The sequence below is a fragment of the Limanda limanda genome, chromosome 6 (genome assembly GCF_963576545.1).
Source record: "Limanda limanda chromosome 6, fLimLim1.1, whole genome shotgun sequence".
Classification (NCBI taxonomy): domain Eukaryota; kingdom Metazoa; phylum Chordata; class Actinopteri; order Pleuronectiformes; family Pleuronectidae; genus Limanda; species Limanda limanda.
In genome coordinates, this window is record NC_083641.1 from 10468410 (window position 1) to 10494354 (window position 25945).

The following is a 25945-nucleotide window of genomic DNA, read 5'->3' on the forward strand; positions in this document are numbered from 1 at the left end:
CCACGGTAATACTATTAAAACACCTCCCCCCTTCGTCTTTTTTTTCATCATGGTTTCCTTATTTTGACAACAAACAACAGAATGGCGCATTACTGCCACCAGCTGGCGGAGTCTTTCAACACTTCAAACGATAAACCTAAAACTTTACAAGTGAAAAATCCCCACTGAGGTTCTGCTTATGATTTTAGTTGAGATTGTGTTTTAGTAGCCTACATACTCACAATACTGCTGCCTGAGTTTTTCAGCCAACGCAAATATTCTATAGCTAATAAAAAATGTATAAAAGTGTATTAGTCGACATTTGATTTTTATTTTATCAAGCATTTTTGTAAGCAATAAATCTGTTTTTTAAGGAGTTATGATGAAATAGGCCAAGTCTACTGAATGATGAATTATAGAATGTTTTTTTTTCCGAAAACAACGGTGAAATTGAACATAGCAGTGTATTTAAAACTTTTATTTGTCAATGCAAATTAATTAAAATAAATTCTCATTTTGCTATTTAAGACCACGCTTAATTTAAAACTGGTGTCATTGCCTGGCGTCTTCACCTCCTGCCGCATAAACTTGTCAATAATAATTCCCCTACTTCTGTTGGACACATAAGTCTGTAGTGTATGGCAGTGACAGATACCCTTCAAGAAACAGATACCCTTCAAGAAACACAAGCAAGTCCAGTTGCCTCTGTACACATGTACAACTCCTGAAAATAGTCTCTCTCTTATTGTATCCACCCCGACCGAATAATACCTAAAAGTCATTGAAAACACTAAAAATGTAATTATATTCATTTAATCTTTTCACCCTTCTCACCATCACCCAGCAAAGAAAGATACAAGTTTTATCAGTTTGTCGTAAGTGAGTTATGACATGCGCCAAGCTGCCATTATTTTGAGCGCGTGACACTGTTTGGCTTGTCTTCAATCATCTCATAATGTTTGAACAACCCAGTTCCCCAAAGGTGCATGAAAACAAGAAGCATGAAGTGACATAGGAACTATGATATCTCGCCCTTCAAAATAAATGCGTAAACGGGTCTTCAAAACGTGTGCAGTAGTGAAAATAACAAAATCTGCATTTACATTAGTCGTTAACAGAGGAAAACATCTAACAATGGAAGAAATATATAAAATGCATTAATTTATTCAAACATATCAGTCTTAACATGTTTTTTAACTCACAAAACTTGGCAAAGGGTGTGAATTTGCATGTTAAATAGTTTTAGATAAAATACATGTGGAAACAGATAGACCAAGCCCCAAAGCACCAGTCCCAGCAACATATTTCATCTAGATGCACTAAGATTGGCAACAGTCGCAAATCTAGGATTTGTAATAATTACACAAACAGCTTTTCAAATGCTTTGCATTACTGAATGGATTTGGAGATTTTTCAATGTAAAGTCCAATATTTTCACTGTGGAATAGAACATTTCAGGATACTTCAAAGTACTTTAAAAACACTTTGCTCAGTAAGTTCAGAGAGAGACTGACATGCCTGTGTTCAGGACCTCTCTGACTACCTACATACTCAATATCAAACATTTGTACTGTATAGATTTGGAGATTTTTCAAAGTAAAGTTCAACATATTTACTGTTTTTCTCCTATTCCTCTCTAATTTCCTCCCTCAGGTAAGAGTGATAACATAGAATGTGATTTAAGGTAGTCTTTACGAATCTCTGTTCATATGTACTCACATTTGATTGGTCAAAATAAAAGGTTTCCTCATTTGGGGTTCCAATTTCAGTTCAACCCCTATAAAGGTCAGACTCTACTTAGACACAACATATAGATCCTTAAGTACAATGTTCATCATGTGAAACTGTCTTGGTTTGCATGTTAACATTGGCTATTCAGCACGAATGACAGCTGAGGCTATTAGGAATGTTGCATTCAGAATGTATTTGGTCACTTATTTATTCTGACCTAATAGGGGGTGTGCTGTAAATGTCACATACATCCATCCAATAAGCACTGAGACATTGCAATTAGAAAGAAAAAGCTTAATTTGCAAAGTCGGAGATCACTAAGGTCATTGCGCTTCCTCCTCTGTGGTTCACAGCCAGGAATACACAGCACCACGATAGAACACATTCATTCATGAAAGTGTTGTGACTTTCAATACTAGTCAAATAAAGTTATTTGCTCTTCATCCTCTTCCATAATGTCAAAGTAATGGTAAATGTGTTGCATGAATGTATTTATTATAACTTTCATCCATCAAACATAAACACAGAGGCAACAATGAATTTATCATATTGTGACATCCTAAACTTAGAGTTGTCCTCTCTTGGCATGTTTAAGGTATTTTAAAATCAGTTTTCATATTCCATGGCAACATATATGTTATTACTGTGTTTTTAATGAATGGATGGATGGATGGATGGATGGACGGAGTGATGGAGATGATATTAGTTTTATATGTACTTAATATGTACTTTATTTGCTCCATCCTAGCAGCCATGAGGACACTTGTCTTCTGAAAATCTTTCAACTTTCCACACTAAGCTGACCTGCACTTGTGTTTCGTGATATGTGTATGAATAAATGAACTGCTGAAGCTGCACCAGCAAAAAATTGAAACAGTGTAAAACACACAGTAAAACATAAGAGAACTAAATTGGACATTCACATCACATTATTTTATTCTCCATTAGTTTCACCTCAAACACATACAGTATGAAGACAGAAATGTGTTAAGCATTTGTGTTAAACTGCTCGTTTGTGGGACAACCCAAGGACTGAAAACTCTCCTCTCTTCAAGCTGCAAAAAGAAAAAAAGAAAAAATATTAGTATATTTTATCCCAAGTAATGTCCAGAGTTGTTGTTGACATCATTACCTCTGCCAAGGAAGTTATGTTTACCTCTGCTTAGTTAAGAGCATTACACAAAAAGAACTGAACAAATTACAATGAATCTTGGAAGAAAGATATGGTATCGGTGATGAAGAACCGATACAATTTTGCTGCGGCTCCAGGAACTATTTTTCACTTTCTTTAACATTGTGAGATATTGTGCTTTTCAACATTTTTCTTAGAGAATAACTCATGGGTCTTGATGAAACAAATCAATCTTTTTTAGGTGACTGATATTTTTGTGTGTGTGCAATTTGGCGATGATCCAAATAAAAATCCAGATTCAGTTAATTTAATTGTGGTTTCAAAAGGGGATTGATGGGTCGGAGTGGAGTTACTCTATGTTCTCCACTCAGTGCCAAAGTGCCTCTTGAGAAAGGTTCTGACCAATTAAAGACAATATTACTTTTGTGGTTGGGTCAGAATGTTCTTGTATCATCATGTATTGTTACCTGCAGCACAAGTGTAGATGTATTCTGTCTCAGCCTGGTCACCTAAGAAAAAGAAGAATAGAAAGAGAGATGGATTTTTCAAAAATGGAACCTTTCTTCATATATGCTTGATTTGGTCTCTGTAAAGGAACTTAGGGTTTGTGTGTGTGAGTGTTAGATTTACTTGGCTGGTAGTAGTCATACATCTTGACCACGGCTGGCTTCAAGTTCTGCACTGGCAGCTCCTGGATGAGACGTAACGTGTAGTTGATGGGTATGTCCTTTGGAAGCTGTTGGTTAAAAAGAAAAGACAGATGACACAATAAGTAACAATCAGAAAATCATTATCTCTTGACCCTCACTGTGAATTCCTCTTACCTCCTGGATGTACACCATAACATGATCCTCCTTTTTTTCAACACGATCCACCAGCACACCTCCTTTGAGCTGTGGGGGAGAGGATAATCAACTTGGTTTCTCATCAATAACGGATGTAAACTAGTCTAAGTTACACTAATAACTCACCTCCTTCAAAGACTGTGGATCTGGGACAAAGCCAGAGAGCATTTTGATGTCCAGGATCACCATGTTTGTATTTTCCTCTTTTCCACGATATCTGCCATAAACCATAAAGATGTGAAGACTCATACCTTTACCATTGTCCTCACAGTTAGGAAATGTTGGAGCATGTTTGCATACCGGTTCATCCACCATTCGGTACACACTGGTATGTACAGAGCATTGTTTGACAAAAATGTCAGTACGCCTCCATCATTAGTGTAACTTGTGGGAGAAGATTACTTACAGGCAACTTAGCGACAGACTGAGTTTGTTTTTGCCGCAGTCAACCTCTGGCTTGACCTCAACAGTGAAGGATGTGACTTCAGTCGGAGTTGGGATGTTGTAGTTAAGACTAATCTGAGAAATAGGGAGACAAGGGAAAGTATAGGATTCAAAATACTGAAATAGAATATCAAGAATTGCCTGTCCTCAAATTTATGAAACAGAAGAACCATGATTTAAGTTGTTGTATTAAGGGCTGCTGCACACTACAGGATAATCTGGAGGATTTTTGACATGATTCACCGCTTCTGACAATTCCGGGGGTATTCAGTCTATGCCGATTATCTGCCCAAAAAACACTGAAGTGTGATAGTAATGCAAAATGATCTTAGTTCTGTCATGATTAATGGCTTTAACCCTCTAACCCTTTGCATACAGACAACACATATAATTGGAGATGCAGCACTGTCAGACTCTCTGCACTGCTACTGTTAGCCTGTTGAGGTGAGCATGTATCCAACAGAAGCAATTAGAGCTCCAGTGTTGACTGATGTTGAGACTGAAGCCCCAGTGATCTGAGTTTTCAACAAAGGCCCATAAAACTTGAGGCCTAAACGCGATCCTGAGACCAGCCCTAGAGTTTCCTGGGTGTCGACAAAGCAGCAGCGGAGATCGTGCTGCAGAAGAAGACGAAGCTTCATCCCGTCACGGAGCAAGACGTATCCGCTCCTGCTCGGCCCAGCTGCGGAGCTCACGGGAGCTCGCCTGAGAGACTACAAGCTATTCACTGAACTTCCGGGATATTCGCGCCAACGCCCATGCACCCCACGAAACTATGGTTACAGTAAGAGAGTTTATTTTGTCCGGGCAGATGTTAGTTTTGATACATAGCGTATTGATTCATATTTGAGTGTATTCGTTTTGTGTGAGACCGCCGAGTCTATTGTTTAGCCACGACGATCTGGCTACTTCCGGTTCATTTCCGGGTTATTTGTGTTAGTGTTTGAGCGCCGCGAGCAGCGCCTCCGGCCGCGCTGTTTACGTCCGTGTTAGTCTGCAGTGATTTTACCGATCAGAACCTCAGCCCCCAACGTCCGCTTGGGGCTGAGTGGTTAAATCACTGTTAACTTATCTCCGGCGTGTTTTAAGAGCTTCTTTGAACTCTCCTTGCATGTTTTCTCTCTCTCTTCGCTCTCTCTCTCTTCTCCTGAACCTGTTTACACAAACGTTCCGATCTGTATATACAGTTCATGTCACATAGATAAATCTATACTTAGAGAGGCTGAACACATCTGGGAGCAATTCGGCCCCAAAGCCAAGCAGAGATAAGAAATTCTCTTTGTCTGAAAATCCCTTTGTTTAACTCATGTGGCGGTCGCCATTGTGAGCTCAGGCCACATGGTCATTAACATAAACTCCATTTTGGATAACGTTAAGTTAAACCACCACTTTGAGAGTCTATTATTGCCACGCCTCCTCACTCTCTCTCCTCCCATTCTGGCTCTGATTTCCAAAGCGGCTCCGCCATCTTGTTTTGTAGTCACCACCATTTTGAGAGTTTTTAGGCCTAATGACTCCTTGAGTCATTGTCTGCCTCCATCTTAGATGTGACGTCACCACGTGACTACGTCATCGCCACGCCCCCCTTTTCTCTCTCTCTCTCACACACACACACACACACACACACACACACACACACACACACACACACACACACACACACACACACACACACACACACAGACACACTGATAGACACATAGACAGACAGACACACATACACAGATACACATAGATGGACCATAGGTTACATGTGTTTCTAAATTGTGATAAATGCTGCTGCTGTTGTGATCTTTGAAATATTGGAGTTTGTTAAGATGATGAATCATTAAATAACACTAACTTTATTTCACATACACACACATAGACACACACACACAGAGAGACACTTTGACACAGAGACAGACATACATAGGTAGACCGCAGGTTTTACATGTATTTTCTGAATTGTGATAAGTGCTGCTGCTGTGGTTATCTTTGAAATATTGGAGTTTGTTAAAATGATGAATCATTAAATGACATTAACGGTATTTCCCCTTTTTAATAAATGCTTTTGTAATTAAAGCATCTGTAGTCTGTGATTATTTGTGCATATGTGTGTGAATGCAGCTGGATTATGATAGTCTGTGCTTGAACTTGAAAACCCTTCATTGTTTATTAAATAATCATTAATATTAACTATTAGGATTATTAATTTAACAAGTATCATATTAGACATATAGTTTGACTCGTTGGTCCCTGTAACCAGGGTGGTGCCCCTCTACGATAAGTAACGATAGCCTTATCATTTTTAATTATTTTTAATAAATAATCTTTTATTATTTTAATAATCACATTTCATGGTTATTAATAATTAGCCAACGTCAAGTCTACTCCTATTGCACAACACTGACCTGTATTGAAGCACACGCGCTGCCCTTCACCTTCACGCTGTACTTTCCTATCACGTCCTGTAGCCTCTTCTCCTGGTACAGCAGTTTGTTGTCCCTGTTCACATCAAATGACAGTTGACCACTGGGGGACTGGACCATCACTGTGCTTGAACCGTCTGGACTGAATACCAGAGTGGAGTAAAGAGCCAGAGCCTGAAGAGCCACCACTGTGTCCTACAAGACGCATAAAATACTTTATGTTACTTCAAATCTTTACACATGAAATCACTTGTGTTAACACATACAGCAGAAAGAGGTGGAAGGTCACCATTAAAAAGTAAAAGCTGACAATGGTGCATGGTGAAAGTAAACATGATTTCCACTTTTATCACGATAAGGAACTTAACTGAATTTCATATTTATTTATTTTTTAATCTATTATTTTGACTTTTTCAGATAAAATAGGATAATATTCTTAATCCTACTTAAAAATCTAAATCATAAACTAATTCATGTGAATACAGCATTTAGAAATCTGTTGAATTGGCACGCACACACACACACACAGTTTTCACAGGACAGCTCTGAGCACACAGCTAGTCAATGAACCATTCTTCTGTTTGGCTTGTACCTGTGTGGACGAGAAGCCTCCATAATAGTTCTGCTGACCCGTCAACCATCTGACAATGCGAGAGGTGTAGCCCAGGTCTTCAGCACTGGGCGAGGCACTGAGTTTGGCCAGCATCACATAGGAGCTGATCTCCACAGACAGAGAGGCCGATGTTTCCGTTGCTGTCTGAGACCAATGGAGGAAACCCCCTAAAACACACCAGTCCACAAACATACAGGCATAAGGTCAGCTACAGTGACAGTGAGTGAAGGCAGAACGATTTCCTTGAGGAGGACAGCAGCTCGCCTTGTTTGTGTCCAACTTTGTCAAGGTGCGTCAGGAGGTGAACACGGGTCTCCATGTCTCCTGCCAGGGTGAAGACGTACGCCAACAGAGCTGTGGTGTAGGTGTTGCTGAGGTCATTGGCGGACTCCTTAAGACAGGACAGGCTCTTCTTCACCACAGCATCCTGTAACATATATTTTAGATTGAGAAAGTATGTGCCAATACATAACAACAATAAAACTCAGAATTTAGATATTGTCACTATAGATATTGTCTTCAGTCCATCTTCAGAACCATTCAATTAAATATGAAGAAATATACAGAAGTTGCTAAACAACTAACAGTGTTGTAAACCACTACAAAGACGGTTCATTATTTTATGAAGCCTAAAACACAAACCAAAGGAACTGTTTTTTCAATCTGAACTCTCTTGAGGAAAAGTAGCCGTTGTTATAGTTAGGTTAGGTTTATACATTGTAAGACTGCATATTATATTGTTAATTGTGAAGCAGGATTAATTGTGGCACTCACAAAAAAAAAATTGGATACTAACAGGTTGGCAAGTGAGAAGATTTCTGTATTTTACTCATTAGTACACATTAATAATAAAAAAATTATTCAGTTTAAATTTGTGTAAAACTCTCTTTCAAAAAACATTAGCAGTTGGTGAAACAATCGGAGCTTAATACTGTACTGAAACTGATGCCATAAAATGGGAAGTATAGGAAGACATTTATGTAGTTTAGTTTATCCTGTAATTGTGAAGTTTGAATGAAACAGCGTTAAATAATTTTGGGGAGGGAGTTTACTCACATCAGTGGACGAATTCATTTCCAAGAAACCGGCAGTGATGTAAGCAGTAAGCGTCACTTCGTCAGACACACCACCCTGTAGGAAGGGAACAATATTCGCACAGGGACCCACTTAACAAACATGATTTTGCGCTTGCAGCCACATTCACTTTAATTCCATTAAACAAACGAATTTCACCCACACATTGTAAATAAAGTACATCAAGATATTACTCAGTGATAATAAAATGTGACAGGTACAAAAAGCTCACCTTCATCCTGTTGTTAAAAAGTTTTCCTGACTGTTCGAAACAACCATTTTTACGTTGTTTTTCCTCCAGCCAAGTTTTAGATGATTCAATATTCCTTGGGTCAATGTAGATGAAAGATTTTGCTTTGGCAAAAGATCTCAACACGAAAGCAGTCAGCCTGAGGACATCAAAACACAGTTAGACACTGACAAAAGGAAAATAAGGAGACGCACTTGTTCCGTATCACGCTTCATGATACCGAACATAATACAATATGGTATAGGTCATCAGTTTGGCTAGTTCATGCATTAGGTACCAACTAGTGCAGGGCCCGTTCTAAACCTGCCTGTTTGGAATGGCATGTTCTCTTGTTGTTTGTTAAAGCTCTAGAGCTACTTCAGAAATATCCCTTCATTAGTGAGTCCTTCTCAAACAGCTCTAGAATACACTGTCACTTTTTATTGTTTGTGTGCCGGACATTGTGTTCAAAGCTTTCTATAAACAGTCTATGGTGAAGAGTGAAGTTAGAAAACTTTGTGTTCACGCTACCTGGTTTATCTGCAATGAAGATGATAAATTCAATGTTGTCGTTGTCGTAGCATATTAAACTGAATTTGATTGATAACTGTGACTTTGTGTTTTATATAAAAAATGTAATGATTTACTGAACTGCTGTTATTTTTTTATACATCGCATGTTAGCTATTTCAGAGGCCTGACACAATCTTCAGTTGAGCTCTTTAATTCAACTTGATATAAGGCATTGCAGCACCAAAACAAATTATGTGCTTTGACTGTTGTTGTCATGCCGGAGATCAGCACCCACAATCCGAGATAGTGGAGGAAACATTATCAAATGATCAAAATGATCTGGCAGGACAGATACATTACTGGCCACAAACTGCCAGTTGGCAACCACAGCTGTAGTTTATCTGAGGACTCAGATGAAGACATGATCAACTCGCTTGACAGACTGCCCATTAGCACACTGCCTCGCCCCTGATGACTGCTACAGGGCACTTCGCTGGGCCATTAATACTACACATGCCAAATGTGATGCTAACAAAATGAACGGTTCCCGAGATATGTGTTCCACATACAGAAACACAGACAGCTGTGGAATAATTCTATGTACATCAGTTATTTCTCACCAAGTGTTCCCTGTTCCTGATCCAAATGTGCTGTAAGCTCCATCAATATGTTTGTAGTTTAGCTGTCTCTGGTAACCTGTGGAATAAAATAAATAAAATGTTAATAGGGCATAAGGATTCACACCAGTCCTAGATTATTCAGCTAAAGCTAACTGAGGCTCACCGCTTGACAGGAAGTTGGTAGACTTTTCAATGATGGCCGGTGTCAGCTGCTGTGTGTTTTTCAGGTACTGGAGGATGTAGATGTTTGGGGCCAGAAGCGCCATGTTCTGCTCACCACATCCATACGGCATCCTAAGCAGCCCATCCAGGTTTTTCAGGGCTCGACCGAGGATGTCGCCTGCACAAATACAGTGACTCACTCAACATGTAAATGACTTGTCACACTGATATAAAACCATGTTAACAATCTTCAAACACAGCTGATACAGAAAGCCATGCACTAAAGGAGTTTTAGTATTTTCCCTCAACTGTACTGAATTCTTACATTCTTAAATTGTGTTCTTTATACAAGTATTATCCTGAAATCACAAGTGCTCCAGGCAATTTAACACAAATCTGCATATTTGTTGGAACTGTTGGGTTCGTCTACAAATTTAAGGTCTTGACCTTTTTATGTCATAACCCTCAAGATTGAACTGAGCTGATTTTTATTACAATTCATTCATCATTTTGCCCTGGATTTTTTGTGTGAAGCACTTTGTAATCTTGTTTAGATAGGTGCTATACAAATACAGTTATTATTATAATAATTTTTTTGACTAAATAACTGTTTTCTGTATAATGTATGAAAGTGCCGTGGTTGAATTATACGAACAAATACAATCTATCAAGAAGGACAATAACATCCAAACGTCCCTTTTTACTATCAACTCTGTTAACTCTGCAAAATGAGTCTATCCGTTTACCCAGAACTGATAGGGAGGCACGAGCTGATCCATCAATCACATTCTCAGGGAGCTGTAACTCTACTTCCTCTGTCAAAGCCTCTCCTGTGTACGGACAGAGAACAACCATCTTAGAGACATACTCAAGCCACGGTCAGGATCAAAACAAAGACGTCATTCAGATTTATGAACAGTTAGTGGATCCTGAATCATAGCAGTTCTGATGAAGCAATAAGATCAATACAATGAAACATTGGTCTGTCTTGAAGCACAATAGTTCAAAATTACATTCGTATGGACAAAATGTATAAAAATGCATTTAAGTAATGACTTCTGTAGATTTGGAGATGCTCTCACTAAATTTGGCTGAAAGGCCACTATAACCAATGTATGCTACCTCATGCAACTGGTTGTCTATTTACCTTTTGGACAGAGCAGCAGGTTGTGGGTCTTTGTCATTTCAGTTCCCTCAGCCTGAGAGGGAAAGAGATAGGGAATAATGAGAGTTGCAGAGATTCCATCTTGTATTTTTTTTTAAAAGGCTTTGGAATAAAGACCATTGCTATTATGTATTTAAAACAACTACCTTTACTATGAGTGGTCGAGTGACCACATCGATACGGCCTCTTTCTGGAACGCTCACTATCTCATTGTCACAGGAAGCGTGAGATGCAACAGCCTCAGCAGTCACCGACACATTCACAACCCCTTTGAAAAAAAGTGAATTAAAACCTGTTTGAAACTTGATTGACAATTATCATAGATCCAATAAATTGCAAAAGTATTTTGCCACTGTGATGCATATCCCTGATTTCACAGAGATTTAAAAGATGTGGAAACAGGCACAGTAATTCCACCACCCTGGCAAAAGTGTAGATGTAAGCTTGAAGCCTCACCTAAAGCTGTAGGGGACATGTTCCAGCTGAGGGTCAAGCGCTCATTGCCACACAAACAGGATGTGTACTTATCACCAGAGAGGGGGGTGAGGGTGTAATCTAAGGAGTGTGCTGGCGTCACAGAGACCTGTTCAAGAGACACAAGAATACATTTTGAAACTGCTGATGTGAAGCGAATGTGAACAAATCAGCAAACTGCTGCATGTTTTGAGACATACAAACCTGATTCCTCGTCTCAGTCACGTTTGATACTTATAAAATTAGGAATAAACCAAAATGCGGCCGTAACAAATGTTGATCTTTAAAGTGTGCATCTTGCATCATTATATATATCAACTGTTTAAATGAGACACAAAGATGCTTATTTAATTCATAACTAATTCATAAGGTGTGATGTACATTCATTAGTGTACACATGAAACTGCATTTCGTTGCATATGTACTTGTACTGTGCAATGACAATAAAGTTGAATCTAATCTAATCTAATCTAATTGAATATATATTAAAGGGCATCATCAACATTGCACTATATGTGTAGGATGCCCACAGGGCTTCCACAGATGAGTTAGTGAAGTATTTTGAATCTCAATTGTTCATAACAGTTATGAGGGAAAAAAATTGGACTCAAATTAAGATTTCACCATGAATTTGGCTACATAAAGTCATTTCAACAACACTGCGAAAGATTCCCTTCAAACTCACGTTTGTGTTGAGTGCCAACTCGTAAAGGTTTGTAGGCATCAAAGAGAACATTAGATCTACTAAACATCAGAAAGTTAATGTTGTCATTATGATGCTAGATTGCCATGCAGACATTAGTTTGCAGCCTTTTTAAACCCCCTTTACCATGATGCAGCTGGAAAGGTAGTTGAAGATGGTTGCCTTCAGTTCAAAGTGCTCCCCCCGGATGATGGAGTAGGGCATTGTGAGCTCGAGGAAGAATGGCTGGAAGACGGTGATTTCTTTACGAGGAGCCAAGCCAAAACCCTGAGGGGACAAACAGAAAGCCTCCGTCTCCCAGGTGGTGATGGTATCAGGGACAAGGAGGGACACATCCTTCGTTCCGGATGCTCTGGATTAACAAATACACAGAGACACAGATACTGTGAGCTAGGAAAACTTCAAAAATTGACAAATTTTTACTGTAAAATAGTCTTTGCAGATAAACCAAGTAGGATGAACACAAAGTTTTCTAAATTTCCTCTGCACCATACAATGTGTATAAAAAAAGTTCTGCACACAAAATAAAAAAATTGACAGTATGTTGTAAAACTGTTTGAGGCGGACTCATTAATAGGAATGAATAATTCTCTGGTATAATATGATACACAGTTTGCAGGGAAAGTCAGAAAGAAAATCTCTGTTACACATCCAACAATGTAATAATGTAAAGTCATACTAATATCCGATTCATGTACAAGCTCACCCAACTTCCACCAGGTCCCATATCCAAGTCTCGGGGAAGAAAGTACGGACTGTCTCTATAGCTGGAAGAGAATTGTATGGGCCACCTTGACCAGGCCCGGCCATTCCTACATTCATGCGGGAAGCTACAGGAACACTGTCATATGCAATACCTGAAAAGAAACCAGGAAATATATATATATAATATATAATACTGGAAAGACAGCCGTATCTAATGGTGGGATAACGTAGTACATTTACTTAGTGACAGTACTTAAGTACATTTTTCATGATGTGTTCTTTACTAAAGTAGATTATTTTTGTAAATTGTTATCAATGAGAGATCTGTATCTCTGAACCAATCAGAACATGTAGGAACATTAGACACTGCCTCTCTAACGCAAGCCAAGCTGCAGATGGAAAATGGATTTGACCAGACATTATGATGAATATGTAGATGGTTGAGAGAGATGGCAACAGTTATGTCAATGGAAAAGTTCTCTTTCCTATCTTAACAATGCTGATGTTGGTAATCTCAAGGATCCAGAGGATGATTAACAAATAAAATAAAGAGAGCAGACTGCTGGATGTCCGGAGCGGTGGGGAGCCCTGTTAAGTATTACATTGCTAATGTGTACTATCATAGTTAGCCACTTATTATATTGTGTTTGTATTATGTGCTGCTGATTGTCATTATTTCCTTTTTCCTATTATTAGATATAGGGTGGGGTGGCAATGTTGATTAAAAAAATGTATACTGATATTGTAGTGGGTGGGGGTTCAAGGGGCAATGGTGTGTCTATAATATTGTTAATTATTTGTGGAAAATCAATCAATAAATGGAGGAAAAAAGTTATGATGAATAAGCTACACCCAGCTTGTACTTTTACTTTCAATAATTTACAACTGTTTAACAAAAAGTAGAAACAATAGAAATGCTAATGTGGTCCTCTTACTTTTACTTGAGTTTATTTTTAGTTTATTAATTTATACTGTTACTTGAGTGAAATTTTTCAGTACTTCCTCAACCACTGGCAGTGACAATATGAATTGATTTATTGCACCTAATCCAGAATGTGTAACAGTGCAGAACGGTTAGCATACTCACCAAAGCGACCATGGCCGCCTTCGTGGTATTCTCTTCCTCTGAAGTTGAGGCATGGAGGCATTCGGATAAACAAGTTTGTAGCCATCTTCAGTCCAACGTTCTAGATATTCAACAACATACAACCATTAACTGCGTGGGAAAAAAATTAAACCCTTTATATGTCGGTATCTGTATGTGGATTTACCTGGAAAACTGTAAACGCATCAGTTCCCTCAGGAGTATCAGGATGTGGATAAATGTATCTTCTTGGTCTCACCCGCAAGCATTCTACTTTATCATGTACATCATATGGAACGTAAGACGCTTTGGTGACAGGCAACAAGTCAAAAATCTGTAAAGACAAAAAGGTTGAAAGCTTGAAACTGCTGCATGAAGATCAGATGACTCACTGTATTCGTGGATTTAGGGCAGGCCCATCTCAAAAGGTGGTTGTTATGTACAAAACACTCATTATCTACTACTACACCAGAGGTCTTCAACAGGAGGTCCGCGACCCCTAGGGGGTGGTACTGCAGGGGGGGTCGCAAAATCTTTGGTTGATTAGACAATTAAAATCTTTTTTTTTTTTTTCACGAATTTAAATGTCTTTCAATACACATTAACATGCATCCAACATAGTGTGAGGCTGATTTGACCCTCTGCCTGACAACCTCCATCCATCCAAGAATAGATAAGTTGTGTGCTACCCATCAGGGTCCCACATCTCACTAAGGTGGGAGTATGTGTGCCATCCACAGATAGCTTGAGGATTCACTGTCTCTTCTACATGTATGTTTAAAATAAAAACATGAATCTGTGAATTACTTTAATAGCTCAGTGTTGTATGCAAGACGACAGTGGGTACGGAAAGTATTTAGTAGACCCCTTTAAATATTTCACTCTTTGTTTCATTGCAGCAATTTGCAAAAATCAAAAAAGTTAATTTTATTTCTCATTAATGTACACTCAGCACCCCATCTTGACAGAAAAAAACTGAAATGTAGAATTTTTTGCAAATTTATTAAAAAAGAAAAACTGAAATATCACATGATCATAAGTATTCAGACCCTTTGCTCTGACACTCATATTTAACTCACATGCTGTCCATTTCTTCTGATCCTCCTTGAGATGGTTCTACTCCTTCATTGGAGTCCAGCTGTGTTTAATTAAACTGATTGGACTTGATTAGGAAGGGCACACACCTGTCTATAAAAGACCTTACAGCTCACAGTGTATGTCAGAGCAAATGAGAATCATGAGGTCGAAGGAACTGCCCAAGGAGCTCAGAGACAGAATTGTGGCAAGGCAAAGATCTGGCCAAGGTTACAAAATAATTTCTGCAGCACTCAAGGTTCCTAAGAGCACAGTGGCTTCCACAATCCTTAAATGGAAGAAGTTTGGGACGACCAAAACTCTTCCTAGACCTGGCCGTCCAGCCAAACTGAGCAATCGTGGGAGAAGAGCCTTGGCAGAGGTACAGAAGAACCCAAAGATCACTGTGGCTGAGCTCCAGAGATGCAGTAGGGAGATGGGAGAAAGTTCCACAAAGTCAACTATCACTGCAGCCCTCCACCAGTCGGGGCTTTATGGCAGAGTGGCCAGACGGAAGCCTCTCCTCAGTGCAAGACATATGAAAGCCCGCATAGAGTTTGACAAAAAACACATGAAGGACTCCCAGACTATGAGAAATAAGATTCTCTGGTCTGATGAGACCAAGATTGAACTTGTTGGCGTTAATTCTAAGCGGTATGTGTGGAGAAAACCAGGCACTGCTCATCACCTGCCCAATACAATCCCAACAGTGAAGCATGGTGGTGGCAGCATCATGCTATGGGGGTGTTTTTCAGCTGCAGGGACAGGACGACTGGTTGCAATTGAAGGAAAGATGAATGCGGCCAAGTACAGAGATATCCTGGAAGAAAACCTCTTCCAGAGTGCTCTGGACCTCAGACTTGGCCGAAGGTTCACCTTCACACATGGCACTGACCCTAAGCAGACAGCTAAAATAACAAAGGAGTGGCTTTGGAACAACTCTGTGACCATTCTTGACTGGCCCAGCCAGAGCCCTGACCTAAACCCAATTGAGCATCTCTGGAGAGACCTGAAAATGGCTGTCCACCAACGTTCAGCATCCAACCTGACGAAACTGGAGAGGATCTGCAAGGAAGAATGGCAGAGGATCCCCAAATCCAGGTGTGAAAAACTTGTTGCATCATTCACAAGAAGACTCATGGCTGTACTAGCTCAAAAGGGTGCTTCTACTCAATACTGGGCAAAGGGTCTGAATACTTATGACCATGTGATATTTCAGTTTTTCTTTTTTAATAAATTTGCAAAAATTTCTACATTTCTATGTTTTTTTCTGTCAAGATGGGGTGCTGAGTGTACATTTATGAGAAATAAAATTAACTTTATTGATTTTAGCAAATGGCTGCAATCAAACAGAGTGAAAAATTTAAAGGGGTCTGAATACTTTCCGTACCCACTGTATGTTTATAAATGGCAGTGGCATGGCCACCCTGTACCTTGCACATGTTTAAATTAAAAACATGAATATATGAACCTGTGTTAATATTTGAATAGCTTAGTATTGAATGCTCAATAACATCATAGCTATGTTTATATATGGCACTAGGCCCAGTTTAATACAAAACACAATTTTATACAATATATACAGTAGGGGGTCCCTGCTCCATCTCTCCACCTGTTTGGGGGTCCTTGGCCTGAAAAACGTTGAAGTCCCCTGTACTACACGATTGGTATGGAAACATGTTATGGTTTTCTGTTTTTTTTTATTATGTCTGAAGATAGGTCACTAATCATCTACACTGCTTACCCCTGAAACTCCAAAAGTGTTTTGTGGATTCAAACACAGTTTGAGAATTTCCCCTTCTGGATGAACTATCCCTTTAAAGGTTAACATTATTACCATTGAACTGCATTAAACAGTTATGTTACGCTGGTGGTAACAATGAAACCTCCCTGGAAGAGGGACAAGAAAAACAATCAGGACATAAAGCCATAGCCTCTGGGTAATTGATCTTATTAACGGTGGAAAAGATTTTGCAGAGGAAAACTAGAATAAGACTTCAGGATGTCAGCATCGATTTGTAGAGGAGCAGTTACCTTGTCTGCAGTCAGACCCTCCCCTGGCCTCATGATGAGGACGCTCTGGTCGACTGCACTCACTCCACACAGGGAGTCTGGTTGGGCTTTCAGCTGCATGGTGGTCTCCTCTCCTGGGACTGCTGATGATGGAAGAAACTCCAGCGACACCTGCCAAACACAGAAAACACACATCACACCATCTGGACTTTATTGGAATGAGACTAGAGCCTATAATATTGACAGTGGGACATTAATGTATATTTTACCCAAACTTTATAAAATGTTAAACAAATGTCAAAAAAGATGAAGGAGCTGGTATGATTTCTGGAGGGGAGTGGCAACATGGCAGATTGACCTGTTGGAGTTTGCTGTATAAATGAACTCAAGCTGATGTCATGTATTTTAAAGCTTGATCAAACTTCAGGCCAGATGTGGAGAGCTACAGACTTGACTGCTGACAGGGGTTATTGTGCACTTGTATACACACTTCAGTTTGGGAGATGGAACACAACATGTGTGGTTTGTCACTGAACTCAGGTAAAAGTAATTAATCTGCTGTGAGTGTGGTTTCTCTACATAAACACATGTTCTACAAGTGCCATCTAGATAATTGATTTATTGATTCATAAATGCTCATTGTTGCCTTTCAAATCTATTTCCCTGTTTGATTTGTATTATTGGCCATGTTCTAATAAGAAGCCTTGTTTTGATCTACTCCCATTTGCTCTAATTCGTTGTCCTCTCCTCCCATAGGACAGGGCTGCATATGCACACACACACACACACACACACACAAACTGAGCGGTAACACAGTGAAAGAGTCGAACTTGTCGACTTCTTTCTCAAACTGGCTTTCTACTCCATATCCTTGTGGAAAGCCTGGGTACATATCCACATTATGTAGCCAACACTTTCTGCACCTTCATCTGACAAGCGCAGCTGGTGCCTCATGTTTTCTTCTATACTGACCTTGTGACTGAAGCACTTCTCTACGGAGAAGTCAGCACTGTTGGCGATCACGGTCTCACTGGGGAGGACGGCGTAGACCAAGACCTGGACTTCTGGTGACATTTTTGGATGCACATTCAACTCAAAGGATATTCCACCCTCAGTCACTAAAAGGTGAAGTTAGAAACAACAAGTATCATCCACATGTCTCCATTTAATAAAACAGCAGTACAAGTATATTTTCATTCCGTGTTAATCTAAAAAAATATGATTTTTCAGACTCTTGATTAAAGCCTGTCTCTGCTCACCTGGAAGGTCTCGAACTTCAATCTGTTTAAATCCTTGCATGATAATGGCTCCTCTGGATAAGACCTAGAGAGTTTGAGAAAAAATGGCAGAATGAATGAGTCATGCAAAAAAAAAAAAGTATTATCTTGATTTATTGAGGGAGGCCCTCATTTGAAATGAAGTAAATTGAGGGGATACAATAAAATACACATAAACAGATACAGTGAAATAATTAACACAGTAAATATGATGCGTAGAGAATACAGAACATAAAACAATTCAAGTAAAACCAAGTAAAACACATTCAGAAGATACAGCTAAATGTCTGTGAAGCATTGATTCAAATTCCCCTGGCGGAACTGAAGATTTAATTTAAGATACTTTGCAATGAGTTCCAGGCAGTAGGCGTAACATTTTCGATGTCCATATTTCTGTAAAAAACATCTTCTGATAGGCTGAGAAAAAGTTCACTGACAACTCACCAGGTAGATCACCATTACGGAGCCCCCTTTCTCTCCAACAACGGTGTATTTGATGGAGATCTCTTCTTCTGTGTCACAAGACAGTGGATTTGTCTTCTTCACCACCTCCAGGAAGCTGACTGTTTGGGTGTCAGCAGAGGGAGGTTGGCTCATAGAAACTGTGTGTTGGCCAGTCTCGTAGTATTGAGTTCTATAACCAGAGTAGCCCAGTGTTGGTTTATTACTAACCTAGATCGTAGAAAAGAAACAAGATGAAGTGGAGGAATACATTGGAAAGTGAGTTCAGTTATCATAGAAAAGCAAAATGTCAAGGTAAAGACACAGTTCTTGTTGCAATATGGCCATATGCAATATGGTGCACCATGAAGGTGTTTTTATGTGGCTGACAAGTTATCTCTTACTTACGTGCAGGTTGATCGCTCCATTGAGTTCAGCTGTGGAGAATGAGAAAGTGGCCACACCATCGCTGTCAGTGGTGAGATTCTGCAGAAGACGTGAGGACCACCTCTCACCTTCAAGCAGGTAGACCTGCATGTCAGCTATGGGTGTATCATTGAAGTGAACCGCTTTAACCTGTTAGGGGCAGAGCATTGTGTCAGTGAGGATGCACATCGCTTTGATCGGATGACTGACGACGTGAAGGGAACAATCTGCACTTACTTTTCCTTCCACATTTGATCCTTTGTCATAAATCTTTGGTGTGTCGATGAACACCAGCTTTCCAATAACATATGAAATCTGCAGTCTCTTCATTTGTTGGAGGGAAATACCTATGCAGGAATTCTCCATGTTACAAGGATGTGTGAAACATGTTGTTCAAGTAAAATATACTGTATAAATTTGTTACAAAATATCTCTTAGATGTATGAATAAAATATAAAATATTACAAAGACTTGCCTGTCCCTTCCTCTTTCACTTCAACAATCAGATCCAGGTAATCTTGTAGCACCTTTTGGTCGAGTTTTGTGAAAGTTGTCATCTTGAAAGTAAAAGTGGCACAACCTTTCTTTTCCGTCTAAAATCACAAATTAAATAAGATTAGTGGGTTAATGGATTTAATTCAAATTTAAACTCATCATTCATTCGGATTTCCCCTCAGTAGTTTCTCAGTATTTACAGTCTGAGGGTCATGCTCTTCTCAGACAACTATGTTCTGCAGAGTGACATGCGGGTTTAACCTGGCAAATGTTCAGCGCACCAAAGTAACCAGCTGGTAACCATTAACAAATGCAATCGTAATTAACGTGAGTATTTAGGACTGAAACTGCCAAAAAAAGGAGTAAATACATAAATCATTAAAAAATATCAATAATCAACATAAACATAAATAAATAAATAGACAATACATGCATTTTGAACCATCAATTTATTACATAAATATTAATAATTTTTTTTTAATATTTTTTTATTTTCACAATGATTTATTTATGTCCCTAACATCTACTCAACTGGCGGTAGGTATTAATTAGCGCGGTAGAACAAGGGATATTCTCCATCTTGTCCTATGTTCTAAAAAAGCATAGAGGTAATGATGTCTGATCTACTGAAGGGGCCACATGGCTTTCATAGCATTGCCATACAAGCCAGTAGCCAGTTAGATTTAGCTTTAGCCTCAGCGCACCCTCATGTTTCGCCTGTATCATTGATAACAAGACCAAAACACTTGATGAAGCTAAGGTGCAAAACGGATGTTGTGTCCCTAACATCCACTGTTGGCAACTAACACTTGCTAACATCTAGATGGTAGTTGGTTCCCTAAATTGTGCCGAAGAACTTCAAACGTACATGGAATATTTAACATCTTGTCCTAGGTTTTAAAATAAAATATTAATTTATATTTTTCTAAATGCATTTAACTTATTTATTTATTTAGTTATCTGGCAAGCATGCAATCTGCATTTTCATTTCATTTTGTTCTGTATTTCTGTGTCTGTATGTTAATGAGATGGGCGGGGTTTACTCAGTCTAATGCTGGCATATAAAAGTAAATAAATAAATGGATGTGGTTAGTGGTGCTCCGATGTATCGGCCGTACATCGGTAGCGGCCGACATTCGCCTCATTTACTGCCATTGGCGCATCGGTAATAAACTTGACTTTCACTGATGGCATTGGCCGATGTTCATCGGTATGTTTTCTGCAGCCTGCGAATCTGGCATCCAGATTATATCCCTAGGTGGTGGTACACTCACACACCAAGAAGGCCACATGCCAATGCAACAAGCACATGCAAGGTAAGCAGGTCAATCTGAGGAGGGCTGTTTTGGACAGGGTAAAAGGGTGCTGTTTTAAATGATCCTTGTGGTATTTTGACCAAAATATGTTACAGACATTTCATTAAGACCCCAAGTAACCATATCAACTTGTGGTAAAATGGGCATAACATGTCTCCTTTAAATAAAGTTTAGTGAAACTAGTAAATCTGATTGAATTTGTGCTCATAAGAGTGATAAAGGGCTGAAATAATTTAAAATAGTGCTTTTTAAATAATTATTTAATAATTTCCCTAGAACAAAGGGTGAATGAATAACAACAAAAACAAGATAAACAAATATCGGTATCGGCTATTGGCTAGATTGTTGTTTTAAACATAGATATCGGTATCGGCCAAGAATTTCCACATCGGTGCATCCCTAGATATGGTATATGAAGTAAATTAATATTTTAATGAAGTACATGTCACCTTACCCACACTGATACACAGAAAAAAACGGTTACACTTTGCTTCTTGTTTCTGCTGAGAGATGATTCTGTCAACTCTACCTCCTTTGTCTCCTCGTAGCATGGGGGTGTTATGTCAGGCAGTCCCTCTGGATTATCAGGAGTAGCTATAGCAACAAAATAGCGACTAAGAGGTCGGCAGACCTTAACTTTGACACTGCCTGGCACAGGTTGTCCATATGTATACCTATGAAACACATTGTGATTGTTGAATAGTAGACAAAAAACAACTGGATCTTATTCAGAGTTACAGAGTAAACATGTGAGGTAAAGGATTTGACTTACTTTGCACATATTTCAGCTTTTATTTCTTCTTGCTCAATACCGACGACATCACCTGCCGTTATTTTTACATCAAATTTAGGCAAAACTGTGGAAGAAGTAAGGTTGTTACACATTTGCTACATTGAGGGTAGATGAAAATGGGATTTTATTTAAAATAGCCATAACTTACCATATTTCTCCACCTTGAAACTGTGATATATTTTATCCTGGCCAACGGTCACAATAACCTGGTAGGTTCCTTCCTGGGCCTCAGAGTTCAAGGAGTAAGAAAGTTGCAGTATGCTGCTATCGGCTGTTTTGTTGAGCCACTGTGCAACTCGGTTATCATTAGAATCCTGTTTCATAAAATAAATGGTATGGAACATATGTTTATGACACAAAATGAAACTCATGTAAAGGGATGTCACACAGAAATACAGCGCTCAACATGCTGCTCAGCATTTCATATTCTCCTTCTGATCAAATTTAACCCAGCTATAAGCCCACACTTCAACTACATATAATTGTTCTACTCTAAAAGCCTGAGCAACACACTGTCCAATTACAGACACTGTATATACAGAAACAAATGAACATATTAATAAAAAAAATATTTTATGTAGTCTGACAAGAAATGGTCTGCAAAGGTCTGTTTACTGGCATTGAGTAGCTTTTCCCTATCATTGAACACTAGTTGACAACCACAAGTTGAATTAAGAGTTTTCATTCATCAGAACATATTGACTTGATTTAAAGGGCCCATATTTTACATCTTTCTGGGATTTAATTTGAGGTATTGGTACCCCTAAGATGATATATCAGTGGTTTGAAGTAAAAAAAACTGCTGCAATGTGTAGTTATACGTCTTCTCTTCTGCCTCTCTCTGGAGCCGCGGGCGGAGCAGGCTGTTTTCGCATGCCTCATTCATTATTTCTGTGCCCCCCCCTTAGAAGCTTGACTGGTATTGGCTGAATGGGTTCGTGAGAAGAATGCCATTCCATAATGACATCACACGCAGAAGAGGTAAGAAACGTAACGGTCCTGTAACATATATCTTAGAATGGACTGAGTGATAAAGTCACAGAGTGACTATTTTCATACTTTTAGGGTCCCTACTGACCCTTTCAAGTCATTACGGATAGTAAAAGCGCTGAAAATATATTTTGCACAATATGGGCCCTTTAAAAAGGAAAAGGCACAAATATGTCAAAAGATTTAACTTTTATCAATGTTGTAACAGTTGTTCACATGTAAAGCCTCTTGTTTGAGTGAAGCCACATTTTATAGGTTGGTAGTTAAATCTTTATAAGTTTATTTACACTTAAAGTTTTAGAATTTTGAAATACTGACAAAACATTTTTTTGGCTTTTTTACTCAGCTCATGGGGCACTTGATGACTTTGGGAGGTTTACATTTTACTAATATGTAAAACTCCTCTACCTCCAGTATACAGTGTGTTAAAGTGTGACTGTATTATAGTGCGGATGTTAAACTTACCTCAACTTCAATTATATTGTACTGCAAGAGAAGAAAGAAACAAACAAAGGGAACTATGTTGAAAGACAGGTTGCTTTACATTGATCTCAACAGGCAGGTTCCTAATCAGGGTGGGTAGGAAATCAACAACACAATAGTATCGAGCAGCTAAAGCTCTGATGTGTCGCTATCAATTATCTAATGCAGAGACCAACAAGGTCAGGTTTTATTTCTTCATTAACATGTTGCGACATGAGAAACTAGTGTCAGAGGCCTGCAGGTCTATAGACTCTGCAAACAGAGTCCTGCTTGTCCTATTGACCCTTCATCAGACGCTGACTGATTAGAGACATACAGTAACTGTGGTTAAAGGTCAAATCGATGTCTGTCACTTCATTACATAACTGATGTTCAGTTTAACCCATTCAGCCAAACTAAACCTGCACCGTTGTCACACAGAATCACTGATACTGGTGTTTGTGAGAATCTACAAGATGGAGACAGTTCAAATACTCACCAGCCGATTGGTGGGTCTCATCCTGCTGTCCAGTGTGACGACTCTGAAATGCACTGAGAAATTCAAAGAGGTTACATGAGGCTTTTGCTAAATATCCTGACAGGCCACTTAATCTGCGATCTGCACAGAGCTGATAACGTTACTCTCTGTTACTGTTTGGCTTTAAAATCATTCTCTCTGTTATCTCTGTTTCTGATTCCCTCAGGAACACATCAGACCCAACTTGAATTGAAATGAAAATACCAGAGTAAAATTAAAGCAAAACGTGACAAAACAAGATTAAATCTATTTTCTTAATTGATCTGTCAGATATTTAGTCTGTCGCCATCCGCCACGATTACTCTATTCATACATAAAACGAGTCAGCTCGTAGATCAGGTTTGAGCCAGGTGTTTCCCATCACGCCCTGAGGCCTCGATGAGTATCTGCCATCCCTGAGCCCAAAGATTCCGTTGATTTTAAAGTAGAAAGCTGTCTATAACTGATATACAGCATATCCGGCACAACAACATAGATCTTTAGATCAAAATTACTTGTTTGTCCAGGGAGGTAGATGGGTTTATCTGTTTGGACAAACGTCATCGGTTGGTAGACAGTGGTCTTGACTTTCCTCACTTCTTTTGAGTAAAATGTTTCGCCTTTCAACTCCACCTCAAAGCTGTACACCTCTTGATTCTGCACCAGGGGAACCTGTGAGAGAAACATATTTTGTAGGCACCAGGAGAACTATGTGCGTTAATACTGAATAAATGAACATGTCTTATGAATCAAAGCCTTTCTCATGAGCTGACCTTAAAATCAACGCAGTCGTGAAACTCCTGACTGGAAGATTTACTCAGAAGGGTTGTGTTCATTTCAGCAGAAATCAGAGTGATGGTCATGTCCAGAGTCTCGTTGGGCTTCAAGAGACTCGCACAAAATTTGGTTTCAGCTCCAGCCTCAAGAACTGCAGGGATGGCTACCATGTAATGCCTATAGACACAGAAACATACAAACATGCCATTGGGTAGCCTGTCACACTGGATCTCAAACGCAGGGAACACCAACACAAACTTCTGTAGCAAATCAGCAAGATCAAAACACTAGTTTGGAAAGAAAAGTACACACACACAAAAAATGTACAGGCAAACTTACGGTCCTGCAAGGACTTGAGCGACACACATGCAGCTCAAGAGGACACAGAGTGTCCATGTCCACATCTGAATCCCAGGACGACCCATGACTGACTGATATGATCCTCGAAGTCAGCGTCTGTTAAATAGCTGCTGATACAGAACCCCCGCCACCCCACCCTCCAAACACACCCACACACAGACATACTGTACCCCCCCCCACACACTCTCATGCAAATACTCCAGTATTTCCAGTAAGTTTTGACTCATAAGTCAATCATTTATAGACTTAGCGTATAAGACTGTGTCAGATATGTCTTTAAATATATTTAATATTGTGCATTATGGTCTGAATAAGGTAAACTTTAATATTAATAAGTGTTTATCCTTTATATTTTCCTGTAACTCATTGATAGATATGCTTTTGTATAATGGAGCAAAAGACAGACTCCTCTGCTAACAATGCGAAAAGAGTGAATTTGTTTTTTATTGTGCTTACAATTACTTAAAAAACCTGCGTACATCCACTAATTTGGGTGTAAAAGAAGGATACCTCAGCTGAAGGTATCCTTGTTTTGTCCGCAACATTGCCCTTTACCCAGCGGGGGATGTTTGGTTGTGTCATGCAAACATCTGACTGGATTTCTCAGGCCAAAGTAGACTTTTTTTCACCAGTAAGTAAACCTGTGGACTGATAAAGTCCTCAAACTTTGCTGATGGATTACAACACACAAAGTGATGTGCGATCTTTTTAAAACATTCAAACTATTTGTATTTGAGAAATTCTTTATAAAACATAGACATATATATTCAACTGAAATGAATATGCATGCGATTCATGCGGGCACTGATTTGTATCTGCATGAGTCAGCCCCTTTCTGTTCGCAACTCTCTGCAGCTGCTTCGGCATGTAAGACCTGGAACAGGATCAAGTCTGATCCAGGTTACACTCAGATACAAGTACATATCTGAAGGTAAACAGCGACTTTGATGACAAAGTCTTCAAGTTACTTTTAATACACACTGGTAAAAAAAAATTGAATTACGCAATTACAGCCCCTGATCTGAACTAGCAAACAAGTCCTTTTTGACCCATGCTCTTTTGTTGCATATAGTTTCTTCTGTTCAAACACGAAGTTAATTATTGCAAAAGAGAGAGAGCAC

The 25945-nt window shown here is 39.1% G+C and overlaps 1 protein-coding gene across 1 annotated transcript; it reads right to left on the reverse strand.

The window, feature by feature from the left end:
- Positions 1-2621: 2621 nt before the first annotated feature.
- Positions 2622-24913, reverse strand: LOC133003905 (alpha-2-macroglobulin-like). Its single transcript, XM_061073726.1, has 36 exons — positions 24804-24913; positions 24461-24641; positions 24203-24359; positions 23670-23722; positions 23174-23194; positions 21867-22032; positions 21698-21782; positions 21455-21599; positions 19590-19707; positions 19352-19461; positions 19097-19264; positions 18692-18919; positions 18230-18293; positions 17943-18088; positions 16992-17141; positions 14071-14217; positions 13887-13986; positions 12801-12951; positions 12221-12446; positions 11374-11500; positions 11064-11185; positions 10900-10951; positions 10499-10582; positions 9754-9930; positions 9591-9666; positions 8462-8618; positions 8212-8286; positions 7420-7582; positions 7135-7322; positions 6525-6737; positions 4094-4206; positions 3814-3904; positions 3667-3735; positions 3473-3578; positions 3310-3351; positions 2622-2765 (listed from the first exon to the last, which is right to left on the reverse strand). Exons 1-36 carry the CDS (start codon positions 24887-24889, stop codon positions 2761-2763), a joined length of 4362 nt encoding a protein of 1453 aa, XP_060929709.1. The 5' UTR covers positions 24890-24913; the 3' UTR covers positions 2622-2760.
- Between the last annotated feature and the right edge of the window lie 1032 nt (positions 24914-25945).

What these genes read in the sequence shown, in the direction of transcription:
- LOC133003905 (XM_061073726.1), bottom strand. Translation starts at nt 24,889, where the DNA reads ATGGGTCGTCCTGGGATTCAGATGTGGACATGGACACTCTGTGTCCTC. An exon ending in CCGTAATGGTGATCTACCTG is followed by an intron (nt 18,294 to 18,691) that starts GTGAGTTGTCAG and finishes CAAACTCTCTAG; the next exon opens with GTCTTATCCAGAGGAGCCAT. An exon ending in AGGCGGCCATGGTCGCTTTG is followed by an intron (nt 12,952 to 13,886) that starts GTGAGTATGCTA and finishes GTTTCTTTTCAG; the next exon opens with GTATTGCATATGACAGTGTT.